We start from the raw sequence: 13,534 nt of genomic DNA, 5'->3' as shown, positions 1-13,534 counted from the left end.
TTAGACAAAGAGATGTCCTCGCCCTTCCCTGCGGGGGCCAGACAGAAGCCTGAGGTGGGATGAGGGAGACGGGAGACCCCAAAGCGCAGGACTCTCGGCCTGGGCCGGGCAGTGGCGCGCGGCAGCCAGCAGATGGCAGACCGTGGCCAAGGATGACGGGCCGTAGGGCGCCGGGAGCACAGGGACCCCTCCCGGAGCGCCCGACTCCCGCCCCGCGGGGCCCCCGGGCCCTAGAGCGTCCCCCTCCCGCTGTCCCACTGTGCGCCCAGCCAGACTCACAGCCCCTCGCCCCTCGCCCCTGGGGAGAGCGGCTCTGCGCCAACCACGCCCATCTATCTGGGCCTCAGTTTCCCCACGTGCGACGAAGGGGCGAGATCCGGGTCCCAGGGGGCCGTCTTCTCCTTCCATTCACTCCACGCTGAGAGAAGCACTGGCGTGGGAGCGGGAACCCCTCTGGTGCCGGGACCCGCCGAGAACGCCCCGTGGAGAGGCCTGGCGCGCAGTCGGTGCGCACGGAGCCGCCTGGTGCCCGTGCGTGAATCGGGGGTGCCCGCGCCCCTCCCCCCGCCCTCCCCCGGCGCCGCCTCCTCGGCGCGACCCTCGCACATCCCCCTGCGCTCGCTCTCCGCCTCCTCCCCCTCCTCCCCGCTTCTCCCCTCCCCTTCCTCCTCGTCCTCCTCCCGGCGCCTCCCGCCCGCCGCAGCCGGCCGGGCTCGGGGAGCTGCGGGGTTCGCGGGGCGCGGCGGGCGCGGACCCGCCCCTGCGCGGCGCTCGGCCCCGCACCCCGCGCCGGGCATGTAGCGGTGCAGCAGCGGCGGAATATGGGCGGGAGCCACTCCCACAAGCCCCCCGTGTTCGACGAGAACGAGGAAGGTAAGCGGGCGCGGGCGTCCCGCGGGCCGGGCCGGGCTGGGCGCGGGGTTCCGGGGGTCGCGCAGCTCCGCGCGCCGGGGCTCCTGGGGGCTCCCCGAGAGTCGCGCCCGCAGCCCTCACCTGGGAGCAGGGAAGGGCGGGGCCAACGCCTTCCCAGGCGAGGGCAGTGCTGCTGGGGACCCCAGGAAGCCGGGGATCCCCGGGCCGGCTCGCGCCCCGTGTGTGTGCGCGCGCGCGTGTGTGAGGGAGTGTGTGCGTGCACGCGCGCGCGTGTGCGCTGTCCACGGTAGTGCCGTTGCTGTCCAGTCCGGTCACTCCCCGCAGATGCCCAGGACAGCCTGGCAAACTTTCTTCACACAACTCGGAGTCTCCCAGAGAGCAGCCGGCCCTGCCACACCCCTTCTAAGGACAGAACTGGGGGTCTTTGTCCTGCAGGTCGAGGAGCGCTATTGTCTGCACAGCGCAGAGCCCCACTCCCCCGTGTGTGCGAGGGCAATGGGCGGGGCCGCTCTGAAATGTGGGGTCCCTCAGCGGGGAGTCAGGGTCGCTCCTGCTCTGCCAAAGGACCCGGAAAGCGTTGTGCCCCAGCCTTCCCGGTAGATGTTAGCGCGCCCTCGTCATGGCCTGCGGCAGTCACCTCGGGGGCTGGAGGTCAGCCTTCGGGTCCCAGTGCGCTGCAGTGAAGGCCCACTCGCACACAGCTGGCTCTGGGTCGGGCTCTCGGTCCCCTCCTGCAGCCCTGACATGGGTCATCTGCTGTCCCCATCTGGTGATGCAGGAAGAGATGTGTTCTGGCCACTGTCCTGAATGGCAGAGCCCGCTTTGAGGCTGTGCTTTTCAGCAAGGGCGCACACCGGGGCATAGATCAGAGTTTCTAGAACCACCAGGGGTGTGGAGATAGCCACGTGCTTGGGACAAACCACCCCCAAGTCCCCTCCCCACAGGACCCTGAATGCAGGGATAGCACAGACTATAAGCCACAGGACCCTGAATGCAGGGATAGCACAGACTATAAGCCACAGGACCCTGAATGCAGGGATAGCACAGACTATAAGCCACTTGCCTTGCATGTGGCCAGCCCCAGCTCTGTCCCTGGCACTGCATAAACCCCTCCAGGAACGATCCCTGAGCACGGAGTCAGGAGCAAGCCCTGAGCATTGCCAGGTGTGACGACCTCCAAACCAAAAGCAAAACCAATCAACCCTTGTCCCCGCTAAACCTACAGACACTGAAAACGGCCAATGGGGGCGGAGTGTGGTCCTTGGCACCTGTTCCTAAAGGGCTTCTTCACCTGTTGTGGATCACCAGTGACCACTCTTGGAGACAAGAGCAATGAGCAGGGCCAGTGCAGAAGTAGGTTCCTGGGCTGGAACCTGGGGTCACCTGGAGCTTGAGCCCTTCCTGGTCCTTTAGCCTGGAGTTGAAGCAGGAGGGGAGGGTCAGGAGTGGACAGGGCAAAGGCTGTCAGGAAGAGTCACTCCGTGGCCAAACAGCTCCAGATGATTCCGAGTTAGACCCTGAGCTTCTCCACGGAAGCCCAAGTGACCATGGGCCTGCAGTCAGCCTTTGGGGGTGTCCCGGAGTGCTGGGAGGCCAGCCCCGTCCCCTGGGGAGCACTCATCCTTCTGCCCCCCGAAGACACACTTCAACACAGAGAGGGGGGATCTGCTCTGTTTCCTGTCTGTCTGGGGGTGTGGGCTCTGTCCATCTGCTCAGGCTTCCAAAGTTTCACACCACAGGGTTCACATCACAGGGGTGTGAGGGCCGGAGTAGGGGGGAAAACAGACTCCAGTTTTCCTCCTGTTCTGAAGGCAGCAGGCTGGAGGTGGACCACCAGCGGGGCCGTTGCCCGGGAGGCCCTTCCTGGCCTGCTGCCAGCCACCTCCCCGCTGTCCTCTTTTGAACTAGCTCCCTGGCCTTCGGGAAGAGCCTCTGGGGTCTCACAGGAGCGTCAGCCCTGCCCCTCCGGCCTCCTCAGCCCAGTCATCCCCATGAAGCCTCTAGTTTGTGGGAGCATCTGCCAGCGCCAAGCAGGAGCCTTTGATGGGCGCCTAGAAGAGACGGAATTATGCCTCACCCCGATTTTAGGGGCTTATGGTTCTCGTCTGGTCAAAGGTGATTTTCTGGTTCCAGACGGTTTTCTCGGCTGTTCTTTCTTCTTTCTTTGCCGAGAAGTCTGCCCCATCGTAACAGTCTCTGTGAGTTGCCCTGGGGAACGGGCTTGGTGCTGGGACAGTGAAACTGTCCTGGCTGCTGCCGCAGATGTTCTGCTTTTCCTCCTGCATTTCCTCATTCCCAGAGCAGCCCAGGCCCCGAGGCTGGATACTGTGTGGGCCCCTTGGAATGTTGAGGTGGGGGTTTGACGCCCACATTGCTCCTGCCTCCGCTGGTGAAACATTAACTTGTCTCACTTTGCCCGCGTGTTGTTCACTTAGTTCTCCGTGCAACCAAGGTACCGTTGCTGCCACCTGGCTTTAATGGGTCCACTTTCCTGTGCGCACAGCTCTGCTGGATGCCAGGAGTGCAGCGACAGTGTGGGCAAAGGCCCGACTCCCAGGTCACTTGGAGCAGACTGGCAGTGGATGCAGGGCTGTGGAGTCCTGGAGTGGGCAGGGCCTCTGACCTGAAACAGGAGAAGACTTCTTCGTTGGCTTGAGTTCCGGGCCAGGAGGGGTTGGTAGAGAAGGGAAGGGTGTTTCAGAGGGAGGGAACAGAACATGCAAAGCCAGATGATACAGGCTGATCCCGGCTGATTGGAGAGATTGGAGGCAAGTGTAGACCTGCGGGGTGGCCGTGCTGCTGAAGGGGGCAGGACATGACCCCGAGTGCCAGGCGTCCTGTGCGGGCCCAGTGGGCATGCACTTGGCCTTGACCTTATGGGTGCTGTGGAGTTGCAGAAAGAGTTTGAGCAGTGACATGGTGCCGTGACCACCGGCGCCCCCTGGATCAGAGTGTGCAGCAGGAGAGGCGGCGTCTGCCCGGCCATTTCTGGCTAGAAACGGTTGAACCAGAGCTGAGAGTTTGCCAGGACATAACTGTACCGTGACCACCTACATTCCCCTGGCAAAAATTTAACTGTGTCCAGGTAATATTAACCAGAGCCCCAAGTCCCTGGTGCTGCGGGGACAGCTCAGCCACATTGCCCGCAGCCTGCGTCTCAGGAGGGGACGGAAGGAACCTCTCTCCGGGCACCAGGGCCTGCATGGGGAGGAGCTGGGGCCAGGGTGGAGGAGGACCCCAACATCCAGATATGCGGGAACTCGGGCCAGCCGAGTGGGAGCGGGGCCCAGGGCAGCCGAGGGCAGAGTCAATAGCGGAGAATGACAGCTACCCGCAGCCTTGGTGGCCGGTGACAAGTCCTTCGGAGGCCTCTCCAGGAAGCGCTCCGAGCAGCCACATTCTGGGAACCCAGGCCTATGCGTGTTCTGGGAATCAGAACACAATGATCTGCTCAGATTCAGGCTGACAATGCTGTCAAGGTTTCAGGCCAACAATGCTGTCAAGGGTTTTGCTCTTACCCGCCTCATCGTCCTTCCCGAGCCTGGTGTTCTGATGCCCAGTACCCCCGCCCCCGCACCCCCCCCCGCGCCCCCCGCAGAGAAGCCAGCTTCTGCCGCTGCCCTTCTGCCCTGGTCTCAGTTGTTTCTTGCGGCTGCAGTGTCTTTAAAATTAATATTGTAGTGGGTTGTAATACTCCATCCAGTGGAGCTACAATAATTTACTTAAGTAATCTTCTTAATTGTGTGGCGGTTAGGCTGTTTCGGTCTCCAGCTTTATAAATAAATTGCCTCCGAATTTTATGCAGTTTTCGCCTCTTTTAAATGAATACTTGAAATGAAATAGAAGGAGGGAGTCTGTTGGGGGTAAGGGGCTAAACACAGACTCCCGGATATGGCGAATTGTGTTTCCGAAGGGGTCCGATGAAAGTGTCCACATCGGGGGATGGATATAATCACCTCATAACCGGGTGGTCTCTGATTGGGTGGGAGAGGGCCTAGGAGAGAAGCTTCTGTGAGTTCCAGTGACCCTGACCAGAGCCAGTGAGTTTCCTTTGAAGGGAACTCACTGGCTCGGGCCCTCTCTCCCCATCTCCACTCCTCCAGTCCGAGCCATGTTACACCCCTGGCCTAGAAGATTTAGTGGGTGCTTCCTGGTCTCTTACCTTTCCTCTGACTCCCTTCTGTGATGCAGTAGCCAGAGATCCCACTAAGATGGGCGTGGAGCACATCAACGCTTTGCTCAGATGCCCCCTGACACTGTCTCTCACCAAGCAGCAAGTGAAAGAACCAGAGCCAGCAGCCCCCTCTGCCACCTTTCTCTAGCAGTCTCTCTGCCTCCGTCCACAAGCTCCTGAGAGAAGGTTCCCAGGCTGAGCTCTTCGGAAAGATGCAGTATGATTCATTCACTACGGCGCCTTCACATCCCAGAGCAGCTGGGCACGGACGGCACATGCTTTCTGGTTGGATGAATGGAGGGTGGAGAATGGATGGATCTGTGGAAGGGAGGGAAGATGGATGAATGGGACGAAGGGAGGATGATGGAAGGAAGGACAGAGGGAAGAGGAAGGATGCATGGATGGATGAATGAAGGAAGGACAGCTGGAAGGAAGGTGGAAGCGAGGGAGGGTGGAGGAAGAGGTAGGACGGAGGCGGTGTGCATCTCCTTGTCTGCCGCCGCACGCTCCCTCCCTGCCTGCTCTGCTCACCTCTGGGCCGCAGACGCTCTTCCTGCCGTGGCTCCTGCCGGCTTATTCCCCGTCGTGAAGAGGGAAAAGTGTGTGTGTGTTTTTTCACAGCCGTTGCCCCAAGTGTCTCAGGGCTGGTTCTGATGGGTTTTGGTGCAGTTTCAGGCTGGTCTCGACCAGTTGCTGTGACCAGGGAAGGCGAGACACGTTCACCCCACGGGACCACGCACTGCCTTTGGGTCGGCTGCACCATGTGCGACTGGAACTACAGGCGCGAGTGATGGGCTTTGTGGGGAGTGTTGGAGGCCAGCAAAGGGGCTGGATCGGGGGAGCGTCTCTGCTTGAGCTCCACACACAGCCGGGAACCTTCGGTAACTCTTAGTCACTCGTTTGATGCCGGCGATAAGTTCTCTCACCTGTGTATCCTCAAGAGCCAAATGGAGCCCCTGAAGGCATCTGGCAACAATGTGTGGCATGGAGGGAAGTGCCTCTTTTTTATTATTTTTTAGTTTTTATTGAATCACCCTGTGAAAAGTTACGAAGCTTTCAGGTTTAAGTCTCAGTCATACAATGACCAAACACCCATCCCTTCACCAGTGCACATGTTCCACCACCAAGAACCCCAGTATACCCCCCTCCCACCCACCCTCCGCCTGTGTGGCTGATGATTTTCACTTTAATCTCTCTGTACTTTGATTACATTCAATATTTCAACAGAAAACTCACTATTATTGTTTGGAATTTTCCCCCAACAATCAGACCTGCCAAAAAGGCATCATTTGATCATTTGTTTTCCATTGCTGAGAATGAAGAGCATATAAGGTCATGCGGCCGCAACAGCAGCTGCGCAGTTTTAAATTTCTTCTATTTTAGTAATTAATTCCAGATAAATTTCTGCTAGAAGTCGCATCACTGCAAGCTTGTGCCCCTCTGTATTGGGCCTTATAAGTTGGTGGTCACCACGCCGCCACCGGGGAAAGGAAAGACTGAGAGAGAAAAACCTTTCCCCTCCCAGGGTGGCATGGGGCCGTAGCTTAGTTCACAGTCCAGAGGCATTTCTGCAAGAAGACGTTGGGTGCCAAAAGTAGTTAGTTGGCCTCAGGGATCATGGGTGTTCAGGAGTGGAGGAGCCATTGGTGTGTGGTCACTTGGTATCTCGTCTGGGCAGAGAGCGGCACCAGTAACGCCCCCTATCCAGAGATTTCCCGCGCGTCCCGTCACTGCAAGCTTGTACCTCTTTTTAGTGGGCCCTATAAGATGGCAGTCGCCAAACCGCCGGGGAAAGGAAAGGCTGAGAGAGAAAAAACCTTTCCCCTTCTGGGGCGGCAAGGGGCCGTAGCTTAGTTCACAGTCTGGAGGCATTTCTGGGAAAGTGCCTGTACAGGGGAGCCAGTCCCTTCCCTTCCTCTGAGGTACAGAAGAGACTGAGGAACAGGCAGCCCCACAGACCTGCTCCCTGGAAAGCTTGTGGGGGCTGCCCTGGCTTGGGGTCTCGAATCGCCTCCCTGCTCCTGGCCTGTCCCTCACAAGCCTGGCACGGACAGACTCGGTCATGGCTCTGTATTGCCCAGTCCTGGTTTGTGGAGAACCCCAAGGAGTTTCCAAGAAACAGCCACCTGTCGCGATGCCTCCTGCGCTCTGTCCCTCAAGATCGCACCTTTCTCTCCAGTGAGAGAGAAGGCAGAGCCTCTCCTCGAGCCCCAAGGCGCGGAATGGGGCGATGGTGCTCCCGGATGAGTTGGGCTGAGGAGGAAGTTAAGGTGGCCGCAAGGTGTATGTTGAGTCTTGAGTGTTTGAACATCCCTTGAGAAAAAGGTTCGGGATTTTCAGGGGCTGGCGTGAGGCACTCAGCCCAGGGATTTTGCCGAGAGCAATAGAAGGAGCACTCTGCCCTTCGCCCGCTCAGATGTTCACAGCTGGGCTGGGAGCAGTTGCAGGCAGAGGGGCCCCGTGTCTGCAGAGCAGGGGCTTGGGTCCCACACTGAAAGGGGATTCAGACGGCTCTGGGGAGAGAGAGTTTGGGATTCTGGAAGGGACCTGGCAGCTCCGAAGTTCCCCAGAGAAGATCGGACTTCCCCGGTGAGGTCACGCTCTCAGCCCGTGACAGCGGGAGCGGAGGCCAATGTCAGCCCCGCAGCCCCGTCTCTCAGACCCTGCCCCACCCCTCTGCCTTGTCCTGCTGCACTGGGGTTTGTTGAGAAGATGTTTGTGGTGCCAGGGATCATGCAGGCAGTGCTGCAACCCAGTAGAACCCTGGTGGAGGGGGTTGCAAGGGGGTTAATTCACATACCGCCCGCACCCAGGCCTCACCTACAGGGCAGGCGCTCCCCCCCGAGCCACAGCCGGGCCCCACGCTGTGGGTCTGCAGAACCTCGCCGGGAGATTCTTACCCTCCGAGGCTTTGTGTCTCTGTTTGGCTTCCCAGAGGCCTCCATCTGTGAAGCGTGAATAGAAACCTGGGAATCACCACTCTGTACCCAGGCCCTGTTCTTGCCTACTGACCTCTGTGTGTGCACAAAAGTGTCCTCCTTCCCCTTCGAGGGCAGTTAGGACGGTGTGCCTGCTTCAACCAATGTGGCTACTGATTAGAGAGAGAATTTGAGAACCGTTGGAGGGAAAGGGGAGATAGAGCGACTAAAAGGCATCAATATACATGAGGGATGGAATTGGACTTTCAGCTGTGAACTTAAAAGGGCCTGTATATACACTGATTTGTAAAGCTGCATCCCTGAATACTTAGTGGTGTATGCAGTCTGGCTTCAATGAAAATCATATATAAAAAGATTCATAGATTCTTCTTCCTCTCTCTCTGGATAACCAAGTGATGCATCTGACTTCAGCCTGAGAGAATACCGAGCAAAGTGGGGTGGGGTGGAGGTCACACCAGTGCCTCTGAGATTAAATTCTTTTCTCTGAAGTCACTGTTGTGAAGGACGAGTGTTACTTTAGCCCAACAGTCTGTGCAGCAGAAAGCCTCCACTGTTTCACGGTTCATTGTTCTATGAACGTTGCTGTTCCTTGTCACCCTAAAGTAGTTTCCGTCTTCCCAATTTATTGCAAATTCCAGTTATCTGCGAGAACTGAATTTATGTAAATGCTTTCTCCACATCGATTGAGTGGATTTGTGGTTTTGCTCCTTTTCCAAATTAGGTGAAGAATTTTATTTTAGAAAGATTTAAATATGTTAAATCAACTTTTCATTCTTGGATTAGGATCAAGAATGTCATATTATTGGATTGGATTTGCTAATATTTTGTTTTTCCTAAAAGGATGTTAGAAGAATGGTGCCAGTGCATTTGCAACTTGGATAAAATACTTTGAAAACTAACTTACCAAAAATAACGGAGGATTTTAATACAAGAATAATCTGCTGTCTGTGAAAGAGTTGAATCTATAATAAATGCTTTGCTCTAAAGAAGTCAAGTCTTCATAGATGAATCCTCCCAAACATTAGAAGTAATAATAAACTTGCATTTTATTGAATTAAGCATGTCATCCAAAGAAAAGCAAAAAAGAGTACACTCTTTGTTTTTCCCACGCTTAATGTTTTTATTAGGTTTTTGTATCAAGTATATAGTGGTCTCATGAAAGGAATTTGGAAGTATACCATTTCTTGCAGTTCTCTGAGAGAGTTGGCATGGAGTCGTTCCTTCTCACTTTCAAATGCACTGGCACACAGTTGTTCATACTATATTCTCTTAGTGTGTCTTGCTTGTTTTTAAGCCACACTCTGCATGTTAAAGGCTGACTTCTGACTTTATCCTCAGGGATATTCCTGGTAGTGCTTGGGGAGCCACGTGTGGTTTTGGGGGTTGAGCCGGGTCAGCTGCAGGCAAGGGAGGCTTCTTCTTCACCGGACTATCTCTCTACACCTTTTAGTTTCTAGTGTCCCTGGGGTCTGTAGTGATGCTTCTTTGCCTTCTGATTTTAAAAACTTGTTTTTTATCCTTTATTTTGATTGATTCATCTTGCTTAAGAGTTTTTTTTTTCGATATTTTAAATAAAAAAATAGCTTTTGACCCTGTGATCTTCTGGCTCACTGGCATTCTCATTTCACTCTCCTGAGTCCTTCTCGCTTTAACTTACTGCTCATTCCTTAGGTTTTGGGATGGAAGTTTGGTCACTGGTTCCTCACATTTTTGCTCTTCCTCCTCATAATAGTCATTTCATTCTACCTAACACACTTCCTTTAGTGTGACCTTTTGCATATGCCTATTGTGACTGGAGTGATAGCACAACGGGTAGGGCATTTGCCTTGCATGCGGCTGACCCGGGTTCAATTCCTTCGTCCCTCTCGGAGAGCTCAGCAAGCTACTGAGAGTATCCTGCCCGCACAGCAGAGCCTGACAAGCTACCCGTGGCATATTTGATATGCCAAAAACAGTAACAAGTCTCACAATGGAGACGTTACTGGTGTCTGCTCAAGCAAATCGATGAACAATGGGATAACAGTGCTACAGTGCTATTGTGACACATTTCCCCCTCCAATAGTCTGGAAAGGACTTATTCTCCATCTCAATTGTCAATAATTTTGTTGGCATCAGATTCTATGCCATCATAGAATTTGTATTCTATGTATTTCCCTTCAGTATTTTGAACATATGGTCCTATTGTCCCCATTTTAGACTTGGATTTCATTGTTTCTCTTGAAAGACAGCATTGGTACTAGTTTTCCCCCTTCAGTGTGCATGTTTCTATTAACTAGCTGAGTCCAAGCTTACATGATGGTTTTCAGGTACTGGGCAGTATGGAGCCCCCGTGCGGAAAGAAGCCACTTTCCGCTTCTCTTCATGCCTCTTGAGCTTGTGTGCTGGTAGCTTTGGTGGTTTAGGAGGAATTTTTATATCACTTGTGTCATTTTCTCTTTCTCCTCACATTATCAGACTCAAGTTGCATAGATATTTGGTCTTTTCACCAGGCCCCTATTGTCTGTAATATTTTTTCTATTTTAAAATTCGATATGCCAAAAACAGTAACAACAAGTCTCACAATGGAGACGTTACTGGTGCCCACTCGAGCAAATCAGTGAACAGTGCGACAGTGTTAATAGTTGTGTTCTCCACTGCGGCCTTCTCCGTGGGGTGGTTCTTTAAAAAAAGTCTTTAAAAAAATGTAGGCACTGTGATTGACAAAGCTGTTCATGTAGTTTCAGGCATGTATGTTCTAACACCAGTCCCACCACTATCGATTTCCCTTCATCAATGCCTCCCGGCTCCCTCCCACACCCCAGCCCAGCCCCTTATGAGCTTATGAGGTGCATTTCTTTTTCTTTTTCTTGGGATTTTTGGGTCACACCCGGCGATGCTCAGGGGTTACTCCTGGCTCTGCACTCAGGAATTACTCCTGGTGGTGCTCGGGGGACCATATGGGATGCTGGGAATCGAACTTGGGTCGTTTGCATGCAAGGCAAACACCCTACCCACTGTGCTATCACTCCAGCCCCTGTGTTTTCTTTCTTTCTTTTTTTTTTTTGAGGTGCATTTCTAAGTTTAGTTATTGTACTTTGAGTCTGCAGCAACTATTACTGAGTATGCATGCTTGCAGTGTCATTGGCTCTGTGGGCTGGGTAGGTCCGTCTGCCACACTCCACACCACCGACGCGTCCAAGGCCCCCGCCCTTGACCCTTTGTTACCTTCTGCCTGTCTCTTCGCAGCTCTCTGCACCAAGGAAGAGGGGCCGGCCCCTCCTGTCAGCACTGTGCAGTGCAGCTCTAAACCCAGCGGGAGGCCAGGGAGGGGCTGGAGGTAGAATACTCCTCCTGACAGTAGGAGGCCCAGTTCTGTTCCCAGCACCACGGGGTCTGCCGAGCACCTGAGCTGGGAGAAGCCCCTGAGCGCCGCAGTTGTGGCCCACAAACCAAAATATAACGGAGCCATCGGAGTGTTCGGCACGTGTGCACGGAGCGGACGCTTATATCCCCCCAGCAGAGCACGTCCAGACACCTGCCCTCTGCTTGCACGCAGCAGAGCCGTGGAGCAGAGTGGACTGGTGACACTTTCATCTCCTGACATCAGCCAGTGCTCTCCAAAGTCAGCTTGCTGGGGCCAAGAACAGGTGGGGAGCGCGGGAGCAGGGGGCCCTGTTTCCGGCCCTGCAGTGTCACTGCGTGTGGCTGGCTGGTGGCCCGCGGAAGCCACGCACAGAGACCACCGAGACGCTTCCTCACCCCTGCCCTCTCTCGGAGCAGCGGCGTGCTGAAAGCGAGTTAGTTCTGGCGGGAAGAGATGTGTGGCCCGTTACCCCGGTGTAGACCTGGCTCACTCTCCTGGCTCCACCAGAAGGCCAACACCTGAGGGGCGGGGCTGAGTCCACGCACACAGCACAGCGTGGCGTGTGTTATGAGTAGGGGAGCCGAGTGCCGAGTGCTCGCCTCACACCTCCGTCTCCGCTGAGCTTCCTCCCAGAACGACGGTCCAAAGGCCTGGACCTCCACGCTGGGCCAGGCGCCGCCCCCCCCCCCACCCCCGGGCACTGAGCTCCACAGGCCCGCGAGGTAAACCCTGACCAGGAGATGGTGCTTTCACCTGGGGAGTGAGGTGAGCGGTTTCGCTCAGGACGGTCGTGTGAGTTGCAGACGGACAGGGCAGAAATGAGAGGCCGGGAAGGTCAGGGTTCTAAGACTCCGTCGGAAAGGAGGGGGTGAATGCCTGCAGTGCCTGTCCACTGTGTGGAGGGTCGCTTTCACCACTGGACACTTCTGTGCGGGAACCACAGCACACCCCCTTGTCTAGCTCCTTGATCCTGCGGAAATCACCTGTGTGGCTCATCTCACAGGGACTGCGGCTAATCTCCATCGACAAAGTTATGTCATAGCAGATGCTGTTTAGAAATTCTACTTAAAATGTAATTATTTGGGGGGAGGGTCTGGAGAGATAGCGCAGCAGATAGGGCACTTGCCTTGCATGCAGCTCATCTGGGTTTGATCCCCGGCGTCCCATCTGGCCCCCAAGGCACCACCACAGAGCGATTCCTGACCGCAGAGAACAAGAGTCACCCTGAACACTGCCAGCGGTGACTCCAAAACAAACCAAAAAAAGTAATTATTTTGGAGCACATGTTTAAAGCAAAACTGAAAAGTCACAGCATGTCCTATTTAATGAGTTTCCACAGTTTCTTAGAATCATGCTCTGCAGACTGTAATCACTCCTTCAGGAGAATTGAAGGAAACCCCTTCCTGCTGTTCCTGGAATCCTGATTGTGGTGGTTTTTCACTTGGAAGTGATTTACAGTGGACTTATGACTTACAGAAAATGACAAACCTTTTTGGGTCTCCATGGTCTAAGATGGAGGGTCAGCACCTCTCAGGAATTCTGTTTACTATTTATTCTGTTTATGATCTCAGGAGTTCCCTTGAATGTCTCTGGCATGACGGGTGAGGAGACAAACAAAACTTGCCATGATTCCTTTCCTTCTTAGCTAGAAAGTAAACTTACAAGACCAGACTCTGATTTGCAAGTTGAGAATTTGATTTTTTTTGATTGTTGTTTGTTTGTTGCTTCAGTCTTCAGCTGATTTATGGGGAAGGTACACCTGCTCCCCATCTGGATTCGTCAGCCTGTTTGTGAGGGATGAGAACATCATGTTGGATTTTGAAACAGATTTCTGTTCAAAGGGGATGGTGTCTCAGAGAGAGCGTGTTGATTTGAGATATGTGGAATGTGATTTCTACCACATACCGACGGTTTCTCATGCTGAAAGCTCTTGGCTTTCAAGGCTCAGCCTATACCCTATAGACAAACTTCTCACTGCCAACCGAACTGATTTTTTAGATGCTACCTTTGGAGTGGCTTCCAACCCCTTTACCCATGTGCCCTGGAGAACTGTTTTGTGAACTGATAAGGCGGGGATAAAGACCGTTGTTTACAGTAGCAGTATTTATACATCAGGACTTACAGGAGTGCTGCTGTAGGATCTAGGACTTGTACTGTCACTGTCATCCCGTTGCTCATCGATTTGTTGAGTGGGCACCAGTAACG

General features: G+C 54.5%; 1 protein-coding gene across 1 annotated transcript in view; it reads left to right on the top strand.

The window, feature by feature from the left end:
- Positions 1 to 703: 703 nt before the first annotated feature.
- Positions 704 to 13,534, top strand: part of STK32B (serine/threonine kinase 32B) — a 202,480-nt gene continuing 189,649 nt past the window's right edge. Inside the window, exon 1 of the mRNA XM_004617418.2 lies at positions 704 to 873. Coding sequence (XP_004617475.1) covers positions 822 to 873 — 52 coding nt within the window. The 5' untranslated portion in view covers positions 704 to 821. The remainder of the gene's footprint in view (positions 874 to 13,534) is intronic.

This window comes from Sorex araneus, chromosome 5, assembly GCF_027595985.1.
Source record: "Sorex araneus isolate mSorAra2 chromosome 5, mSorAra2.pri, whole genome shotgun sequence".
Lineage (NCBI taxonomy): Eukaryota > Metazoa > Chordata > Mammalia > Eulipotyphla > Soricidae > Sorex > Sorex araneus.
Note: the sequence above shows the minus strand (reverse complement) of the source record. Positions and strands in the feature narration are given on the sequence as shown.